At 41.7% G+C, this 17,095-nt stretch overlaps 1 protein-coding gene across 7 annotated transcripts in view; it reads right to left on the bottom strand.

The window, feature by feature from the left end:
* Positions 1-1,137: 1,137 nt before the first annotated feature.
* Positions 1,138-17,095, bottom strand: part of TMEM71 (transmembrane protein 71) — a 32,143-nt gene continuing 16,185 nt past the window's right edge. For 4 of the 7 annotated variants that reach the window (XM_073330075.2, XM_073330078.2, XM_073330076.2 and 1 more), the window contains 8 exons: positions 15,002-15,214; positions 12,932-13,104; positions 11,446-11,547; positions 10,298-10,373; positions 7,961-8,022; positions 7,701-7,758; positions 3,358-3,380; positions 1,138-2,001 (listed from right to left, as the gene is read on the bottom strand). In XM_073330075.2, the coding sequence (XP_073186176.1) occupies positions 3,374-3,380; positions 7,701-7,758; positions 7,961-8,022; positions 10,298-10,373; positions 11,446-11,547; positions 12,932-13,104; positions 15,002-15,214 (691 nt within the window). In that variant the 3' untranslated portion in view covers positions 1,138-2,001; positions 3,358-3,373. Of the gene's footprint in view, positions 2,002-3,357; positions 3,381-7,700; positions 7,759-7,960; positions 8,023-10,297; positions 10,374-11,445; positions 11,548-12,931; positions 13,105-15,001; positions 15,215-17,095 lie in introns of those variants that run through there. The other 3 variants (XM_073330080.2, XM_073330081.2, XM_073330082.2) reach the window with 3 other exon arrangements.

Raw genomic sequence — 17,095 nt, 5'->3', positions numbered from 1 at the left:
TTATGTAATATTCACATAATTATTCAAGCTTATCATCCGTACTACAAGAAAAATATGGAGTTGTGTGGAGCCTCTCAATGTTTTTATTTACTATTATAATTGTATTTATTATTATTATTATATGAAGCAATTTTCCTTTACTTCAGGATTCTCTGCCTGAAGTACACCCTGGTGTCTTTATTTAAACTACAAATACTGGACTCTTAGTTTCTCACCTGGTTTATTTTTATCAGGGAAATATTTAACATACTCAGCAATAGTATTTTAATATCAAAATAGATAACATGGCTGTTTCCCCTCCTTGAGTTTTTGGTGATGAGTCTTACATTCAAAATACAAGCAAAATGATATTTACCCCTTGAAAGGTTGGCATGTTCGCTTTAAATAATTGCAACTATGCTTTCCTTCATTTCCCCACATCTCCAGGGATTCTCTCTCACAAACACAAATGTATCCGGTTTGAGGATGGCCATAAAGGTGAGTAATGATAAAAAATACAGTTAGCTGAACAGTGATTTATCATTTCCTTTTATCCTTCATCGGAACCTTCAATTTTTTAAAAATTAAATTTTTACAGAAGTTTACAGATACTTCTACTATGCCTGCCAGGCTGTTCACATCCCACCTGCAGAGTCGACCTTTCCGCAGACAGCATTATGGGTCAGATTTAGCAACTGTGGCTCCACAAGTACCAGTTTTAGTACAATGGGGGATAAGCAGACCAGAAGCAGCAATGGCAGAAAGATTTTTTAGACAATACCATGCGATCACATTTTCATCATTTTATAGCACGGGGAGATGAAATTTTACACTGTGTTAGCTAAATTGGCATACTTGGTAGGTATAACAAACTAGTTATGAGATAGGTTTCAGAGGAACAGCCGTGTTAGTCTGTATTCGCAAAAAGAAAAGGAGTACTTGTGGCACCTTAGAGACTAACCAATTTATTTGAGCATGAGCTTTCGTGAGCTACAGCTCACTTCATCAGATGTTTACCGTGGAAACTGCAGCAGACTTTGCAGTTTCCACGGTAAACATCTGATGAAGTGAGCTGTAGCTCACGAAAGCTCATGCTCAAATAAATTGGTTAGTCTCTAAGGTGCCACAAGTACTCCTTTTCTAGTTATGAGATAGTGTAGTCACAGAACAGTGATCACTAGTCACGCAAGGAGATTAATGTTTAGCATTGTCTTTTAAATCCAATATCAGTAAAATAAGGATCAATGCTTGAAAAATAAAGGTCATGGACTCTTTATTTGTTATGTTAACCATATGATTCTGGCTTCTCCTGCTGCTCGTCCAACCCTCTGACTTCCTGACTTTTCTGAAGGTAGCACTTCTGCTCTCTAATAGGAAGCACTATTTTGGCACAATTAATTTCCACTCTCTCTTTTCTTGTGTTTCTAATACTTATTTTTCTGTCTTCAAAATCACTGGTAAAGAACCCAGAGTAGAAATAAAGGCCAAAAGGCTGTGGCAGGGATGAGACAATGAAGGCCCTGAAGAGTTTTAAGAATATTGTCCAATTTACCACTATCCAGAACCATTCCCAGATTTTAAACAGTTTGACAAGAAGTTATTTCAAGACCGTAATGCATGTTCTATGGCCAGAGCAGCAACATTAATGAAAACGGTTTAAACATCAACAAAAGATGGATTTGTAGGGCTCGCTAGACATTTTTTCCCCACCATCTTAGTCTCCAAGACCCCAAATCCTGCAAGTTACAAAGCTTGGGTGACACCCTGCCTATGCAGAGACCCACTGGCATCAAGGGGTTCTATGTGGGCATAGGGGTCTGCCTGCATGGTTCTGCTTGCAGGATTGGGTGCGAAAAAGACTGCTAAGAAGCCAGGCTTTACACAAAACTGTGAAAGGATCCAGGTACAGTCCAAATAAAATGACTTTGTATTATTGGGAGAAAGAGCTCTGAAAATTCTGATTGTTTCTCACCGGCAAAAGAAAAATGGCTCCAGATAAGTGATCCGTACATGCTGGCAAACCTAGATTTGGTGAAGAGGGAAGAGTGAAATTTGTTAATTAAATATTGAAAATTACATTGAGAATTTGTCTGCTGTTATGTGTCTATGAAAAGCAAGGGACAATGTTTGTAGGATGATGTTTGCAATCTAATTTCCAACAAGGGATGCTGTAAACTAATTGGCACACTTGATGACTGGGATGCAAATTTTAATTCCCAGCCTTGAGGAAACCTGAAAGAATGGTCAAATCTTTCTGTGAAATTCTCAGATGCTTCTATCTCAGGGTGTAAGTCCTTTTTATATAAGTTAACTCAAGGGTTCTCCAAGTGGGATCTGCAAGTATGCAGCTGCAGTTCAGTTCTTCAACTGAGCTCAACAAGGGAGCCTAAAACAGGGCTGTTACCTCCAGGTACTGAGGGAGCATAGATCAGACCACAGCCCCACTCTTCCTCCTGCTCCTCACTAGACAAATGGGAAGAGGAGGAAATACTAGAGGGTATCTTGAAATTAGCACCATCCCTTCTTGTCTCTTTCCACTGCAGAGCAAGAGGGCTGCACTGGAAGTCCCAGTTTATCTCCCCTTAGCAAAAGGAAATTGGTTTCAGGATCCTGGATCTACAATGAACTAAGCATTAGGAGTGCTGCAGAACTGGGAGCTGGAAATAAGGCACAGAATTGGGGATGGCACTGGAAGGGAGAGAAGTTAGAGTGGAGAAGAATCTCCAAGGGCTGTGTAAGCTATTAGGACCCAAATATTCAGCTGGTGTAAATTAGTGTAACTCTATTCATTCACTGGAGCCACATTAATGTACAGTAGCTCAGGGACCTGGCCCTGCATCTGTGTCTAAATCCGGCACATTGAAATGCAACCACCTCTGGGCTGAGACACAGCAATTGTTTAACAGCCCAAACTATTCAGTAGTTAGGGCAGAAAATGAAGAATACTTTATCCAAATGAAACCAGAAAGGAGGTTTAGATGGAATTAGTTATACTGAAATCTGATGAGGATACTAGGGCTAAAACCCATTACTGGTGAAAAGCTCCATGGGATCTTTTCAGCACAAATGGACAATACTTTAGTTGTACAGCTCATCCTACAGACAGCACCCTCAGCAGCATATTAACACAATGCAAACTTAAGAGTCAACATTGCAATCTGTTGAATCACCCAAACCTCTTCCTAAGCACCTGATTTTTCTTTGAAGGTCTTCCATTCCACTACTGAGCAAGTCTAACCAGAATTAGCTCATAGAAATCTGACAAAGTCACAGCTGAGCTGGTGAGTCTGCAGACTTAGTTATCTGAATGAATCGTTCACTCTTCTCTGGAGTATTTTTTTCCCCTTACCCTACAATCCTTTATAGCGTTCTACTTACCGAGTCAGTCTTTCAATTATTTCCTGCAAGAAAATGTCAAAATTAATGTGTACATTTTTGTATGTCCTGATTCCAACAGTTTTTATAGAGTTTAAAGCCAACAGGGACCACTAGACAATCTAGTCTGGCCTCCTGCATATCACGGGCCATTACATTTCATCCAGATATTCCTATATTGAGCCCAGTGACTTTAGGTAGACCAAAGCATTTCATTTCTCAGGAAGTAAACTGTTGTGTGCCACAGTCAGAAATCAGGACAAAGTGAGGTGCTAGCAATACCTGAGGCCTCTGCAATGGCAGAAAATTAATTGGGTGAGATATCCCCAGATGATCCTAGCAGACAATCCACACCCCATCTAAGAGGAAGATGAAAACGCCCCTGATATGCCTGAAAATCTGACATGGGGGAAAATTCTTTCTGAAACCCATATCTAGTGACCAGTTTTACCCTAAGCATATGAGTAAGACCAATCAGTCAGGCATTTAAGAAAAGAGATTTCTCTGTACTACCTCAGAATACTGGTCAGCCCTGTCTAATGTCCCCTCTCCAGCTGTCGCCAATCTCTGATGCTTCAGAGAAAGGTGAACCTGCACCCAAATACATCTGGCCAATTGTGCACCGAGAGAAAAATTCCTCCCTGATCCCTACAGGTGTGTCAAGGTTCCTTCCCCACTCTGAACGCTAGGGTACAGATGTGGGGACCTGCATGAAAACCTCCTAAGCTTATCTTTACCAGTTTAGGTCAAAACTTCCCCAAGGTACAAAATATTCCACCTTTTGTCCTTGGATTGGCCACTACCACCACCAAACAAATACTGGTTACTGGGGAAGAGCTGTTTGGAAACGTCTTTCCCCCCCAAATACTTCCCAAAACCTTGCACCCCACTTCCTGGACAAGGTTTGGTAAAAAGCCTCACCAATTTGCCTAGGTGACTACAGACCCAGACCCTTGGATCTTAAGAACAATCCTCCCAACACTTGCACCCCAGCCCCTTTCCTGGGAAATGTTGGATAAAAAGCCTCACCAATTTGCATAGGTAACCACAGACCCAAACCCTTGGATCTGAGAACAATGAAAAAGCATCCAGTTTTCTTACAAGAAGACTTTTAATAGAAATAGGAGTAAATAGAAGTAAAGAAATCCCCTCTGTAAAATCAGGATGGTAGATACCTTACAGGGTAATTAGATTCAAAACATAGAGAATCCCTCTAGGCAAAACCTTAAGTTACAAAAAGATACACAGACAGAAATAGTTATTCTATTCAACACAATTCTTTTCTCAGCCATTTAAAGAAATCATAATCTAACACGTACCTAGCTAGATTACTTACTAAAAGTTCTAAGACTCCATTCCTGCTCTATCCCCAACAAAAGCAGCATATAGACAGACAGAGACCCTTTGTTTCTCTCCCTCTTCCCAGCTTTTGAAAGTATCTTGTCTCCTCATTGGTCATTTTGGTCAGGTGCCAGCGAGGTTACCTTTAGCTTCTTAACCCTTTACAGGTGAGAGGAGTTTTCCTCTGGTCAGGAGGGATTTTAAAGGGGTTTACCCTTCCCTTTATATTTATGACAAGGTGTATAGCTGAAGCCCTGAAGCATGAGCTTAGATGATAATCATCATTTTAATGCAGAGGTACAAGTGTTGTGGACATGTTGAGGGAAATTCAGAGCTTCTTCTTTTCTCAATAGTCCATGAAGGAAGGGAATTAACATGGGGATTCACAGTGCTTTGTGCCAACCAATATACAAAGAGAGTCCGATTCTGCCACCTCTGCTCATGTGGAGTAGTACCTTTCTCACACAAATTGTATCATTTTACTCCACAGAACTACTCATGTGAGTAAGGTACCATTCAACATGAGTTTGGGCAGAAGAAGACTCTAATCTTCTAATTGTATGTAGCAAACTGAAAAGTCTTATTAGAGGCCATTTGTGGTTTAAGGTTATTTTCTTTCTTTGTAATACATGGTTGTTCATGACCAAGTCACAGCAGAAGAAAAATTAGTAAGATTTCAATCTAGTTTAAGGCTCTGCTTCTCTTCTCATTTACACGGTATAATGAGTAACATATCTACCAACTAAAAAAGGAGATCATACATGTGCATAAATTGACAAATTGAATCAGGCCTTGATTACACTACTACCCCTAATTATATGCATTGGTGTAGCTACACTAATGCAATCTCTAGTGTAGACAGGCAAAGACATTATTTGTACCAATGGTGGTGACCCTGGTGTTTCAAACAGGTAAACACCACTGTGTAAACGGTGGCATTGCTTGCCAGCAGCTACACTGTTGACTGTAGTTGGAGCAAATACCCAGTCTAGATATTGCTGATGATGCAGGAGCCCTTAGCCCACTGGGAGAGGAGCTGCAATGCATTCCCTATACTTTTGAGGTCCATACGCAACCATAAGAGAGGAACCACAAGTCCCAATGCCAATTGCTCTAATTCCACCTCCCAGCTCATTGCTCTGCCCTCACATAGAGACCTCCAAAGAATTAATCAGCCCTCTCACAGTTCCACCATCAGTCATGCCCTCCAAACATGCCTCCTTCAGATTCTGCTGCTGCTCCCAGCCCCATTCCTTTCCTTAGGGCTGGGTTTCTCTTTTTCCTTCAGCTGCTCTGCTTCCTCATTCTTCTTGTGGTGCTGGATGAAGTCCAGGAGGGGCTGGGACAGCCAGTCTCTCACTCCCAGGAGAGAGGAAGCCCGGAGGGAGTCTCTTTAGTTCCCTTCTCCATCCCTATCTCATCCTACGGAGGGGCACAGTGCTGGGTGCTAAAGAGGCCTGGCTGCAGAGCTAGTTGGGGAGCAGACAGACTGCATGCTTCAAAAGCACTTCTGGCCTTTTAAAAGAGGGAGAGGAGGGGGCTTTGCCTGCTCCTTGTGCAGAGGAAGGAGGAAACCCATTAGCATGTGGGTGCCCCAAATACCCTCTTTTCCTTAGGAGGTGGGGAATGGGGAAGGACAGCCAATCAAACAGACAGGCTTGTAGGCAGGTCTGAAAGCCTGAAGTCTCTGGGGAGAGCCTGACTTCAGTGGAATTACACCAGCGTCAAACTGACAGGAAAATCAGGAGAACCCTAAGGGCCAGATACTGCCAACCTTACTCATGTTGACTAGTAACCTGCTCTGTGAATACTGCTAGTGGATTTACTGGGATTTTCTACTTACTCATTGTGAGGAAAAGTGACATAATCTGTCCCTACCTGTATAAAGTGTGCACAAATTACCATTCTTAAGAAAATCTTGGCCTCCCACAATATCAGCATCTACAATTTCAACACTGATCTCCAATCTTTATACTCCATTTCCACTACTCTGCTTCCAACATACTGATCTGTGATTCCAAAAGATAAAACTTCTGCCTGTCTTCTCCTGTTCCCTCAGGTTACACTGCACTCTTGAAAGCCTACCCCTGATTGAGAAAAAGAAATATTGCCCTTTTGATCCCCCCTCTTGCCACACATTGAAATCCAGAGGCTCCCAAATACTTTTAGCCTCAGCAACACCTATAAATAGTCTTCACAAACTAAGAACAGACTTCTGCTGTGTGGAAGGTCAGTGGAATTGCCTTTTGTAAAGTCCAGCAAGTGTAGAAGTGATTACAGGACTGGGGCCTATATCTGTGCTGGTCTCATATCATTCAGGACTTTATTACACATTACCCTTTCCACTTACTGTACTGAGAAGCAGGTCCACCGACAGGGATGGCAAAGGGGGCAATTGCCATGGGGCCCGGGCGATTTAAAAGGGCCCGAGGGCCTCCAGCCGCCACCACTGCTGCGGTAGTGGTGGCCAGGAGCCCGGGCCCTTTTACATTGCCCGGGCAGGCCGTAGGGCTCCTAGGCATGTGCGGGGTGGTACTGGCAGTGGCGAAGGCAGCTGGGTGGGCATGTGGTAGCCCAGGCCATGCCAACTAACTGTTCTGCCCAGGAGCCAGAATTGCTGTTGGCGGGCCTGCTGAGAAGTTTTAATCATAGCTAAAACTTTGAATTAAATCAATTTAAAACAGAGCCACATTAAGAAATGAAGAAACAGACTTTATTCAGCTCCTCAGGCTAATTTACCACTTCCTTCTATGCCATTCATGCTGACCCACTAGATAATGGTTTAATAGGTTACATTTTTCTTTTTTGCTGCATTTACTGCTAATCATGAAAAGGCAACATTCAAATACAAAGAATATTTTCATGACCACAAAGTAGCAGGAATAGCCAAAGCCTCTCGCAATACCTACTGATCACTCATTGCCATCTTTTGATCAGAAGGAGTATTGATAGAATCTCTTCATCTAAAGCTCTTAAGTATATTGAAATACTCTTGCACAGCTTACCGTAATTTGGTGGTTTTGGAAGATGTGACAAGACTGATAAAAGATGACTTGGCAGCATCTTTGGAGCAAAAGAACAGTCAATTTTAAATGTATGATTCTATAGGTGATTAAAGGGAAAATTCTGCCCTCAAATGCACACATATAGCTTTCATTGAACCAAGGAGAATTGTACACACACATCTAATTTGTGACAGAATTTGGCCCTTGAATCTAACCCAATAAAAGATTATATGTCAAGTATAAAGAAAGTCTCTACTTACAAACTAAAATTATCAGCAGCAGAAAGGCCAACAAAGTGGCAAAGCGTCCTCCCAGAAAGCATCTGAAATCATAACAAATACCCTAGTTTTTAGATTGTACGATGGACAGATATTGGGTCAACACAATAAAATAACTGGACACATTCCAAGATCAGCCTTCAGTCAGCTACCTTCAGCTAAGGACTTCAACATTCCCAGACTTGTAATGGGAGGCAGGGGCTGGGAAGAGACTAGTGTCATGGAATGTGATAGAATGTTTACCCCACACAGGCCAGGAAAGGGTTAATATGGGCCTGAGAAAGACCATGGTAGGAAGAAACCAAGGGGACCAGCGGCAAGGAGTTGGACTAAACAGACTCTGGCAGCTGGTTATAGGGTCTTGGGCTGGAGTTCAATGTAGTGAGAGGCCCCAGGTTCCCCTACCAGTCACTTGTATGGTAGCATGAGGCCAGAGAAGGGGACAAGGAAAGCAAGGGAGGACAATGGGGCCCAGAATCTAGACTGAAGACCTGATACAAGGTCTCAAACGTTAGTTTGTTGGTCTTTGTTACCCTGAAAGGGTTCCCTTCTCAAACTTTCAAATACCCTGTCCAAATATATGTCTTGCACAACCCAAAAAAGCATCTCGATGCTAATGCAAGTTGTATTGAATATACAGAATCCTGGGGAAATAGATGAAAGTCACAGGAGATAGGGAAATTCGTGGTTTTTTGAGAATCAGGTGAGCCATGACTATAATTTCAAACTTGGCACTTGTCTGCAGCCAGGTATCTCAAAAATTCCATTATGATGCTGATCACTTCTGCATTCACAAGTGCATTCTTTTTTATTTCATATGACAATATTCTTATGTACTGAATCTGGGCTAGTATGTATTAAGAAAAAACAAATGCGAAGGAATATATAGTACTATGTTTTGAAATTTTCCTCTCCAGCGTAACACATAGCTGCTCAGTGTGGCACTCTGTCCCCTCTAGTGCCTAGAACAGCTGGAGATTGATGAGTCTACTATAGCCTTAGCTAAGAGAAATGTATCTTTTATCTCATGCAGTAGAGGCTCATGCATTACGCTCCAGAGGTTCCAAGTTTGATCCTGGCCACCAATGACTGGAATCTGTTGGCATTACAGGTGATACCAGTTTCAATGGATTTCTTCTATTCCCATCACTGACATTGAAACTAACCTTTTCCCAGTGACTCAAACTCAGAGTTCCAGACCCAACTGAGCTCACTAGGGTATGTCTCTAGGGTATGCCACCAAAGTCAGGCCCTTAGAGCGATTACTTTTAAAAAACAACAACGCAAAACAGGTTCATAATCCCAGAAGTGTGTATATAGGTGAGGGGGGAGAGGGAGAGGTCAGGGGTGCATCTCCATGTGGCCTTGAAAACAGCTAAACTCTTTTTTTCCCCTCAAACTTCCAAATAACAATAAAGTGCTCCTAAATTATGAATAAATATGCAAAAATTCAGCCTGAAAGATAATGGCTTGACAAAACTATAACTATCTGAAAATGACCCATTAGAATGAAATAACTTAGACAATCTTAATTATAAGCAGTGCTCTATGTTCCACCTATAATAATAAAACTAAACCATACAGACTACAGACAGCAAATTAGCACCAAAGAATGGAAAAGGAAGCAAGAATGGATTTCCCGAAGTTCCAATTCTCTTTTGTTCAGCTTACAGAAACCTTGCTAACTGGGATGTTTGGTTATGCATCAAGTCAAAGAAATAAAAATCTGTAATATGTGCAGTGAATAGCTCTCAAAGATCATCTCTGTCTTTTGGGTTCACTGTTTTCTACATTTTAAAATTAGATACATAAAATTACACTCAATTTTATTAGACTTGATTAACATCAAAAGGGAAAGTAGCCTAACTAGATAATTTAGTTCTTAGAGGATATTTACTTGTAAAATTTATTTGAAAAGACATACATTACAACTTAATACAATTAAACTAAAAAAAAATTTGCAAAATGGTAGTATTTCCCAATAGTATTTCCTATATAATTAATTGCATAACTCATATGCCAGACATGCTAAATTATTGTGCACAATTTGGAATAGATATCTGTACACCTAATTTATGCAGGCTAAGAGCAGATTTGTGCATACATATCCTGCATTTGCACAGAGCCAGTTAGGTGTCATATCTGCATCCAAACACCTAATTTGTGTGCACACATCAAATATTTGCTTGCAAATGCATCTTTGAAATAGTGCATGTCTAACTTTGAAAAGCAGGCCCTAAATGTCATGTTTTATTCACCAGTTGGTATTTTATATAAATAAATAAAGCATGATTATAATGAAGATGAAATCAAAATTACCTTGCATACACTGAAATGATTAAACACGTGGACAGCATAATCATTTGATAAATGACATTTCTCACTGCATTGGATTCTAATAAAAAAGGAAACAAATTAGAAATAATAATTCTTTTTTCTGGACATACTAGAATACAAGAAGCAGGTCCTTCCTTCCAGCTGCCCTCCTCTGAAACTATGAACCTGAAATTCAGTGAAGGAAGAAGTATTTGTGATAAAAAAGATGCTTTACCAAAAACTTTACTATGATATTCACCATGGGCTAGCTCCACAGAAGTCAATGGGAGTCTTCAATGGGGGGTTAAATCAAACCCACTAGAGGCAAACCCAATTATTCTATACTCCATATAGACAGACTATACGTCTGCATTCTCTTTTTTGAAAGCTGTAAAGTCTGTTGAATCGAATTCTAAGTGTCATATAAAAATATATTCTCCCATAAATTCTTCCTTACCTTAACTGGACAAATATTTTTGACAATGGAAATAAGGATGTACATGGAAATGGCCATGAGAAGTATTCATACATGTAAAATAATCACCTTAACAAATTTAAAACATAATTTGTTTTTTAGATTTTGCAATAACTAGAACAGTGTAAATTTACAAATCTCAAAATTTGGGAATTTATTTGCTAAAGGGACCAAGAAAAGTTTGAATTCATCAAAAAATGTCAAGGGGTCTTTTTAAAATGTCCATAATTCAAACAAATTAACAGATTTTTATTTTTATTCACAGATTTTATTTTTAAATTCTCAAAAAATATTTTTACATTCAAAGACCAGGATGAAATTCTAGCTCCATTGACGCCAATTGGAGTTTTGCCATTGACTTTGGCAGAGCCAAGATTTCAGCCAACGTGCCAGAAATTTGTGGAAGATTTACTATATATCAATAGAATAGTATAATCTTAAAACAGGCATTAAATCTAAAGTGAAAATCTCAATACAACCATGTCCAATGAGCAGTTAAGGGACCTATATATTATTATTAATTTACTAGTATAAAAAATTTGTTTTTTTTTCCAAATTAAAATTTTGCAAAAATCTCCAGTTTCAAAAAAGGCCATTTTTCAATACCATGTTTTTCCATTTGAAAAGTCAACCAGCTCTAAAAATAACAAACTGAGAAGGAAAGAACATAACTCACTTGAATGATCCAAAGTCTCTTCATGGAAATACCCATCTACCATAAACTGGGAGCAAGGAGAGGAATCACTGAACTGTTTTCTTGACTGAATGAACACCACATCTTTAGAAAAAGAGGAGTCATCAGCTGCTGGTGTTTGCTTTTGTGACATCCAGATTTTGCATTCAGAAGAAAATTCAGAGTCATCTGCAAGAGGCACATCTGCAACTTTCCTAGCTCACAGTAACGGAAAGGGGTAGAGAATCTGTGCTGATAGATTTTTAAGATAAGAAATGACTCAATCACAAGGATTTCTCTGAATTGTTAGTGATATGGAATTGGCACAGACCCATTATATGTAGGAAAATGCAGGGGGAAAGAAGCAGACTAAAAGACAAAACTTCATAAATTTTAACAAAGTGAGGATATAAAAACTCAAACTGAAAACAGCAATGGGCCAAATGATCAGATTTAATACAGGAGTATCTCTCATTTTCACTGGCTTCCTATCCAAAGTCAGTTTCAAAAGGCCCTCCTAGGTTATAAAGATCTCCATGGATTCAAACACTGTGACCGTCTCATGTTACTGTCTCAATTTGCTCCGCAAAATTCTGTCTCTGATCTGTCCTCGAAATCAGTGGTTTTCAAAATTCGGGTCGCAACTCAGTACAGAATGCAAGGCACTGTGTCTCCTTGCTCAGCACCCAGGGACCCTGGTGGCTGGCCACTAAAAATTAGTAGTCCCTATCTGTTCTGACACCGCGCTGCACCCCGGAAGCAGCCAGCAGCAGGTCCAGCTCGTATGCAGGGGGCCCATGGGGCTCCGCATGCTGTCCCTGCCCTGAGCACCGGATCCACACTCCCATTGGCCAGGAACCGGCCAATGGGAGCTGGGGGGTGGTTGGGCCTGCGGGCAAGAGTTGCACGGAGCCACTTGCGTGCCTGCGCCTAGGAGCCAGACCTGCTGGCCGCTTCCGGGGCGGGAATAGGCGGGAAGCCTGCCTCTGCATCCCGCTGCGCCGCTGACCGGGAGCCTCCGGAGGTAAGCCTGCACCCCAACCCCATGCCCCAATCCTCTGCCCCAGCCCTGAGCCCCCTCCTGCACTCCAACCCCCTCATCCCCAGCCCCACCCCAGAGCCTGAACCCCCAGCCCAGAGCCCTGACCCCCTCCCAGACCCCGACCCCCTGCCTTAGCCCAGAGCCCCCTCTCACACCCTGAACCCCTCATTCCCAGCTCCACCCTGCAGCCCTTACCCCTGCACCCCAACCCTCTGCCCCAAACCTGAGGCTCCTCCTCATCTCCAGCTCTGTAGGGTCGCAGACGTTAAAAATTTTCTTCATCTGGGTCGCCAGAAAAAAAGTTTGAAAACCACTGCTCTAAATGCTGATTTGAGCAGAGTCCCCCCGCAAAACCAAGGAAATAGTTATCCACCGACAGTGATCCCGTCATTAACAGACAAGCCTAACTAAATACAGCACATACTAGCGATGTTACTGTGGGCTTACCATTGCCATAGTGTGGATTGGCATCTAGTTTATTATCTCCATCATTCCAAATCTCCTCTACATGAGGAGACTCCATATTGCTAAGGACAGTGCTGTTAAGCCATGAATTCGAGGCACTGAGACTGAACAGACTAGCAAGAGAGCGACGGATTTTCTTCCTTCTCCTGAATATTCTAGAAAGGAAAGAAATAACCATGTTTTAAAGGGATGAGGCAAAGTACTTTTATTTATAAAACAGTGTAACAGGGTTCACGTTACGCCCCTGAGTATTTAGCCCCTGCGCCTCCCCCTTCAATGAGTCAGGGACACTTCAGTCTGGTGCAATACCCGTGCTCTTTATTCTCAAAAGGTTTTCCACCACCAATTCCCAACTATATACAGGCTTCACAACTACTTTGCGTACAACAGACTAGGAGGCTCCCACTTCCTTCTGTGCTGTGCTGGATCGGGATCCGAACCTGGACCTTTTCCCTTCCCCCCTTCTCTGGCTTCCTCTCAGCCTTTATAGCTCTGGACTAATAAGACTGACAGGTGCGTCCAGCTACCAGGCTATTCACCCATTCCCAATCCATTCCCCTTGATTGGGCCTGGAGTGGCAGAAGCTGATTAAGAGCTTCTCAGCCAGCGTCCTGCCACAAACAGGAACACGGTCTAGAGGTCAGAGTACAGGCCTACGACTCAGGCATCCTGCGGTCTGTTCCTTGTTCTGCCACAGGTTCACTCTTGGGCTTGTCATTACATTTCTCAATGCCATTGTTTCTGCATCTGTAAAATGGGTCTAACAATGTTTACTTTTTTTACCAGGGTGTTCTGTGGTTTAATAGTTTCCAAACTACCCTGAGCTCCTTGGGTGAAAAACCACTAGACACTAACATTATAGGGCCAAATTTTACAAGCTTTCCTCAGGTAACACCACTATTGAAGTCATGTGGGAGTTTTGCCTGAATAAGGATTGCAGGACAGAACCTGTTCTTTTAATTTTCTTTTTTATTCTCCGTCATGGTAATACCCTCTCGGGAGCAGGACAGTAACACTTCTTTTTCTGCAGAGATTGTCCCTCTTCCTTGGGCAAACCATTTGTTTTGCTGTATTTCTAAAAACTGCAGCTTTAGGTTTACTGTTCTGCCCATGTCCCATTATCGATTAACTCTCTAGAAAGGCATTCACGCATAGAAACAGTGTTGGTTGGTTTTGCGCTGCCGATGAGCATCAGGAGACACATCACAAATGTATTGGGTTATGGCCATAACAAAATGGAACAACGACTACCCTCAATTTTTTTAATTCTGGGCAAGTGAGTGATGAAATTACAAAAATAAAAGTTGATATTTAAAATCCAGAGTAATTTCCATATCAAATAAAACATGTTTTATAGCAAATACAATTTGGAGCCTTCCATATGTAATACAGCATGAATTTATTGGACAAAATCTTAAAGCACAATTCACTTTTTGCTCAGTCCTCACTCAGGCAAACCTCCTAATGGCCCACTGAAAATTACACATTTGCTATATTTTGAAAATAATGATAGTTTGAAGGTGAGACAAACAAAAAAATCTTGAATTTCCTTAAAATGTTTGTTATACTTACTTTTGGATTTGCTCTTATCCTTCTTTTATATTGGAAAGAATTGAAGTCACCCTTTTGGAACACTAAATATTTCAGCAACAGGTGAAAAGCCACAAATTTCTGAGCAACTGTACCTCTTTTTTATATTTACTGCAGAGAGCTCCCATCACAGTAACATCTGTGTGCTTAAAACTTTTGAGATAATGTTATAAGGCATGACTCTGAAGACCACGTGATTTTAACCACTGCAGTCTCTCTGAATTATACTACTTGGTGTGTTCCATTGCTATTAGGAAAAGGAATCCAGATATAGAAATAACGGAAGGAGCTAGACATAGACTCATGGGACTGGAAGGGACCTCGAGAGGTCATCTAGTCCAGTCCCCTGCATGTACTGAGCATTATAGTCATATGCTGACAGCCAACCAGAAATCTCCAAGTTAAGTCCAGAGTTAAAAAGCCAACATCCAATATTAAGTAAAATGTATGTGACTCACTTACCTAACTAATTTCTCCTTATAGGTAACACTTGTCTGTGATGGGGTCAGTGTTACATTACCATCTTCATCAGACACAAAACTGTCTTCCGTCAAAATGTAATAGCCATTAGTAAGAAGCCGAGGACTACGGCGACATGTGAAAAGAGACCCTGTCAAGGGATTTATGGAACAACATTCATAGGAGGTGTCACTATCCAGAAAGGCATAAGTGTAACTGAAAAGGAAAGAAATAAAGCCCTCTAAGTTAGTATATGTCTATTTAGCACAGGGGCATAAATGTTAACACACGATTGAATGATAATGTTTTTAGATTACACATCACTTTTCATTTTAATAGCTCCCAGAACACTATAGAGTTGTGTAACAGGGTGGCTTGCCCTTACGGGTTAGAGACCTGAGGACAGCCAGCCCTGATTACTAAGGAGGCACATGGGAGCAAGGCTCACCTGATTGCCCTATAAAGGGCAACAGGAAGCTTCAGAGAAGAGGTGAATGCTCAGGGAGAAACAGACAGAGGGAAGAAGCTGCAGGAAGTGAGTCTCTGGCTGTACTCCCTTCTCCAGCTGGGTACTTTGGGAGTTGTGGCTGGGTAGAAAGCCCTGGCTGGAAGATCTGTTTTCTCACGAGAAGAAAGCAAAGAAGGCAGGCCAGGCCTTGCATCTTCTCCAGCTGCTCAGAGAGAAAAAAGACATAGCTCTCAGGAGGAGGGGCTGTTCCCAGCTTAAGACTGGAGTGGAAGATGTCTGTTTATTTGTGAACAAAATCAGACCCTAAGATGGGCTGTTATTATTGGATTCATGAAAGCCTGTGTGGAGTTTATCTAAGAAGCCCCTTGAAGAGGGAAACTGAGGCAAGGGGCTGCTTGTAGGGCCACCCTGAGGCCAAAAGGATGGAGGAGGCCACTCACTCACAAGCTGTAACAAAATGACATACAAACTATACACAGAGATCACTTCACCCACTACTGAAATGCAACCATCTCTGGAGTTAAATGTAGCAACTGCTGAATAAAACACACCAGACAAGTATTTAAGACAGAAGTGGGTAATTTTTTCCACTGGAACACAAGGGGACTGTTAGGTAGGCATAATGTACGTTCCTGATTTTGGAATTGGGTCCCAATCCTGCGAGGTGCTGAGTACCCACAACTCTGAGTGACTTCATTGGGATTTGAGGGTGCTCAGCACTTTACTGGGTCAGGCACTAATACCGATATACATTTAATAGAATCATAGAATATCAGGGTTGGAAGGGACCCCAGAAGGTCATCTAGTCCAACCCCCTGCTCAAAGCAGGACCAATTCCCAGTTAAATCATCCCAGCCAGGGCTTTGTCAAGCCTGACCTTAAAAACCTCTAAGGAAGGAGATTCTACCACCTCCCTAGGTAATGCATTCCAGTGTTTCACCACCCTCATAGTGAAAAAGTTTTTCCTAATATCCAATCTAAACCTCCCCCACTGCAACTTGAGACCATTACTCCTCGTTCTGTCATCTGCTACCATTGAGAACAGTCTAGAGCCATCCTCTTTGGAACCTCCTTTCAGGTAGTTGAAAGCAGCTATCAAATCCCCCCTCATTCTTCTCTTCTGCAGACTAAACAATCCCAGTTCCCTCAGCCTCTCCTCATAAGTCATGTGTCATTTGTCAGTATCAGTACAAGCAGGTATTGATCTTTCAGCAAACAGTCCCAGAGATAGTGGGAAACTCATCAAGTTCTTGAAAACTGGCAAAAGGTGAGTAATAGATAATTGTACAAAGATCTCTACCAGGGATTAGAGATGACAGTATTGTAATGCAAGGGCTAGGGGTGGGCATGCACCACTGCCCTGTTGGACAGAATCTGAAATGAACAACTATGTCATATACCATATGCTACGGTCACTTCATGGGGATTCTACCTTAGTGCAAGTGGTTGGGGCTTGTGTTTTTCAAGCAGGAGTATCTGAATTCTATCCCCACTGTATCTTTGAAGTTTCAAGTGGCCATGGATTTGCAGCAGTGATATCTGTGAAATGCAATGTGGCCGTGCTTTAGTGTGGTAATAGCACCCTAATCATAAATAGTTGAAATAGGAATTTTAGAAATGTTTTTCAA

The sequence above is a fragment of the Lepidochelys kempii genome, chromosome 2 (assembly GCF_965140285.1).
Source record: "Lepidochelys kempii isolate rLepKem1 chromosome 2, rLepKem1.hap1, whole genome shotgun sequence".
Classification (NCBI taxonomy): Eukaryota; Metazoa; Chordata; order Testudines; family Cheloniidae; genus Lepidochelys; species Lepidochelys kempii.
This window is presented reverse-complemented; position numbering and strand designations above follow the sequence as displayed.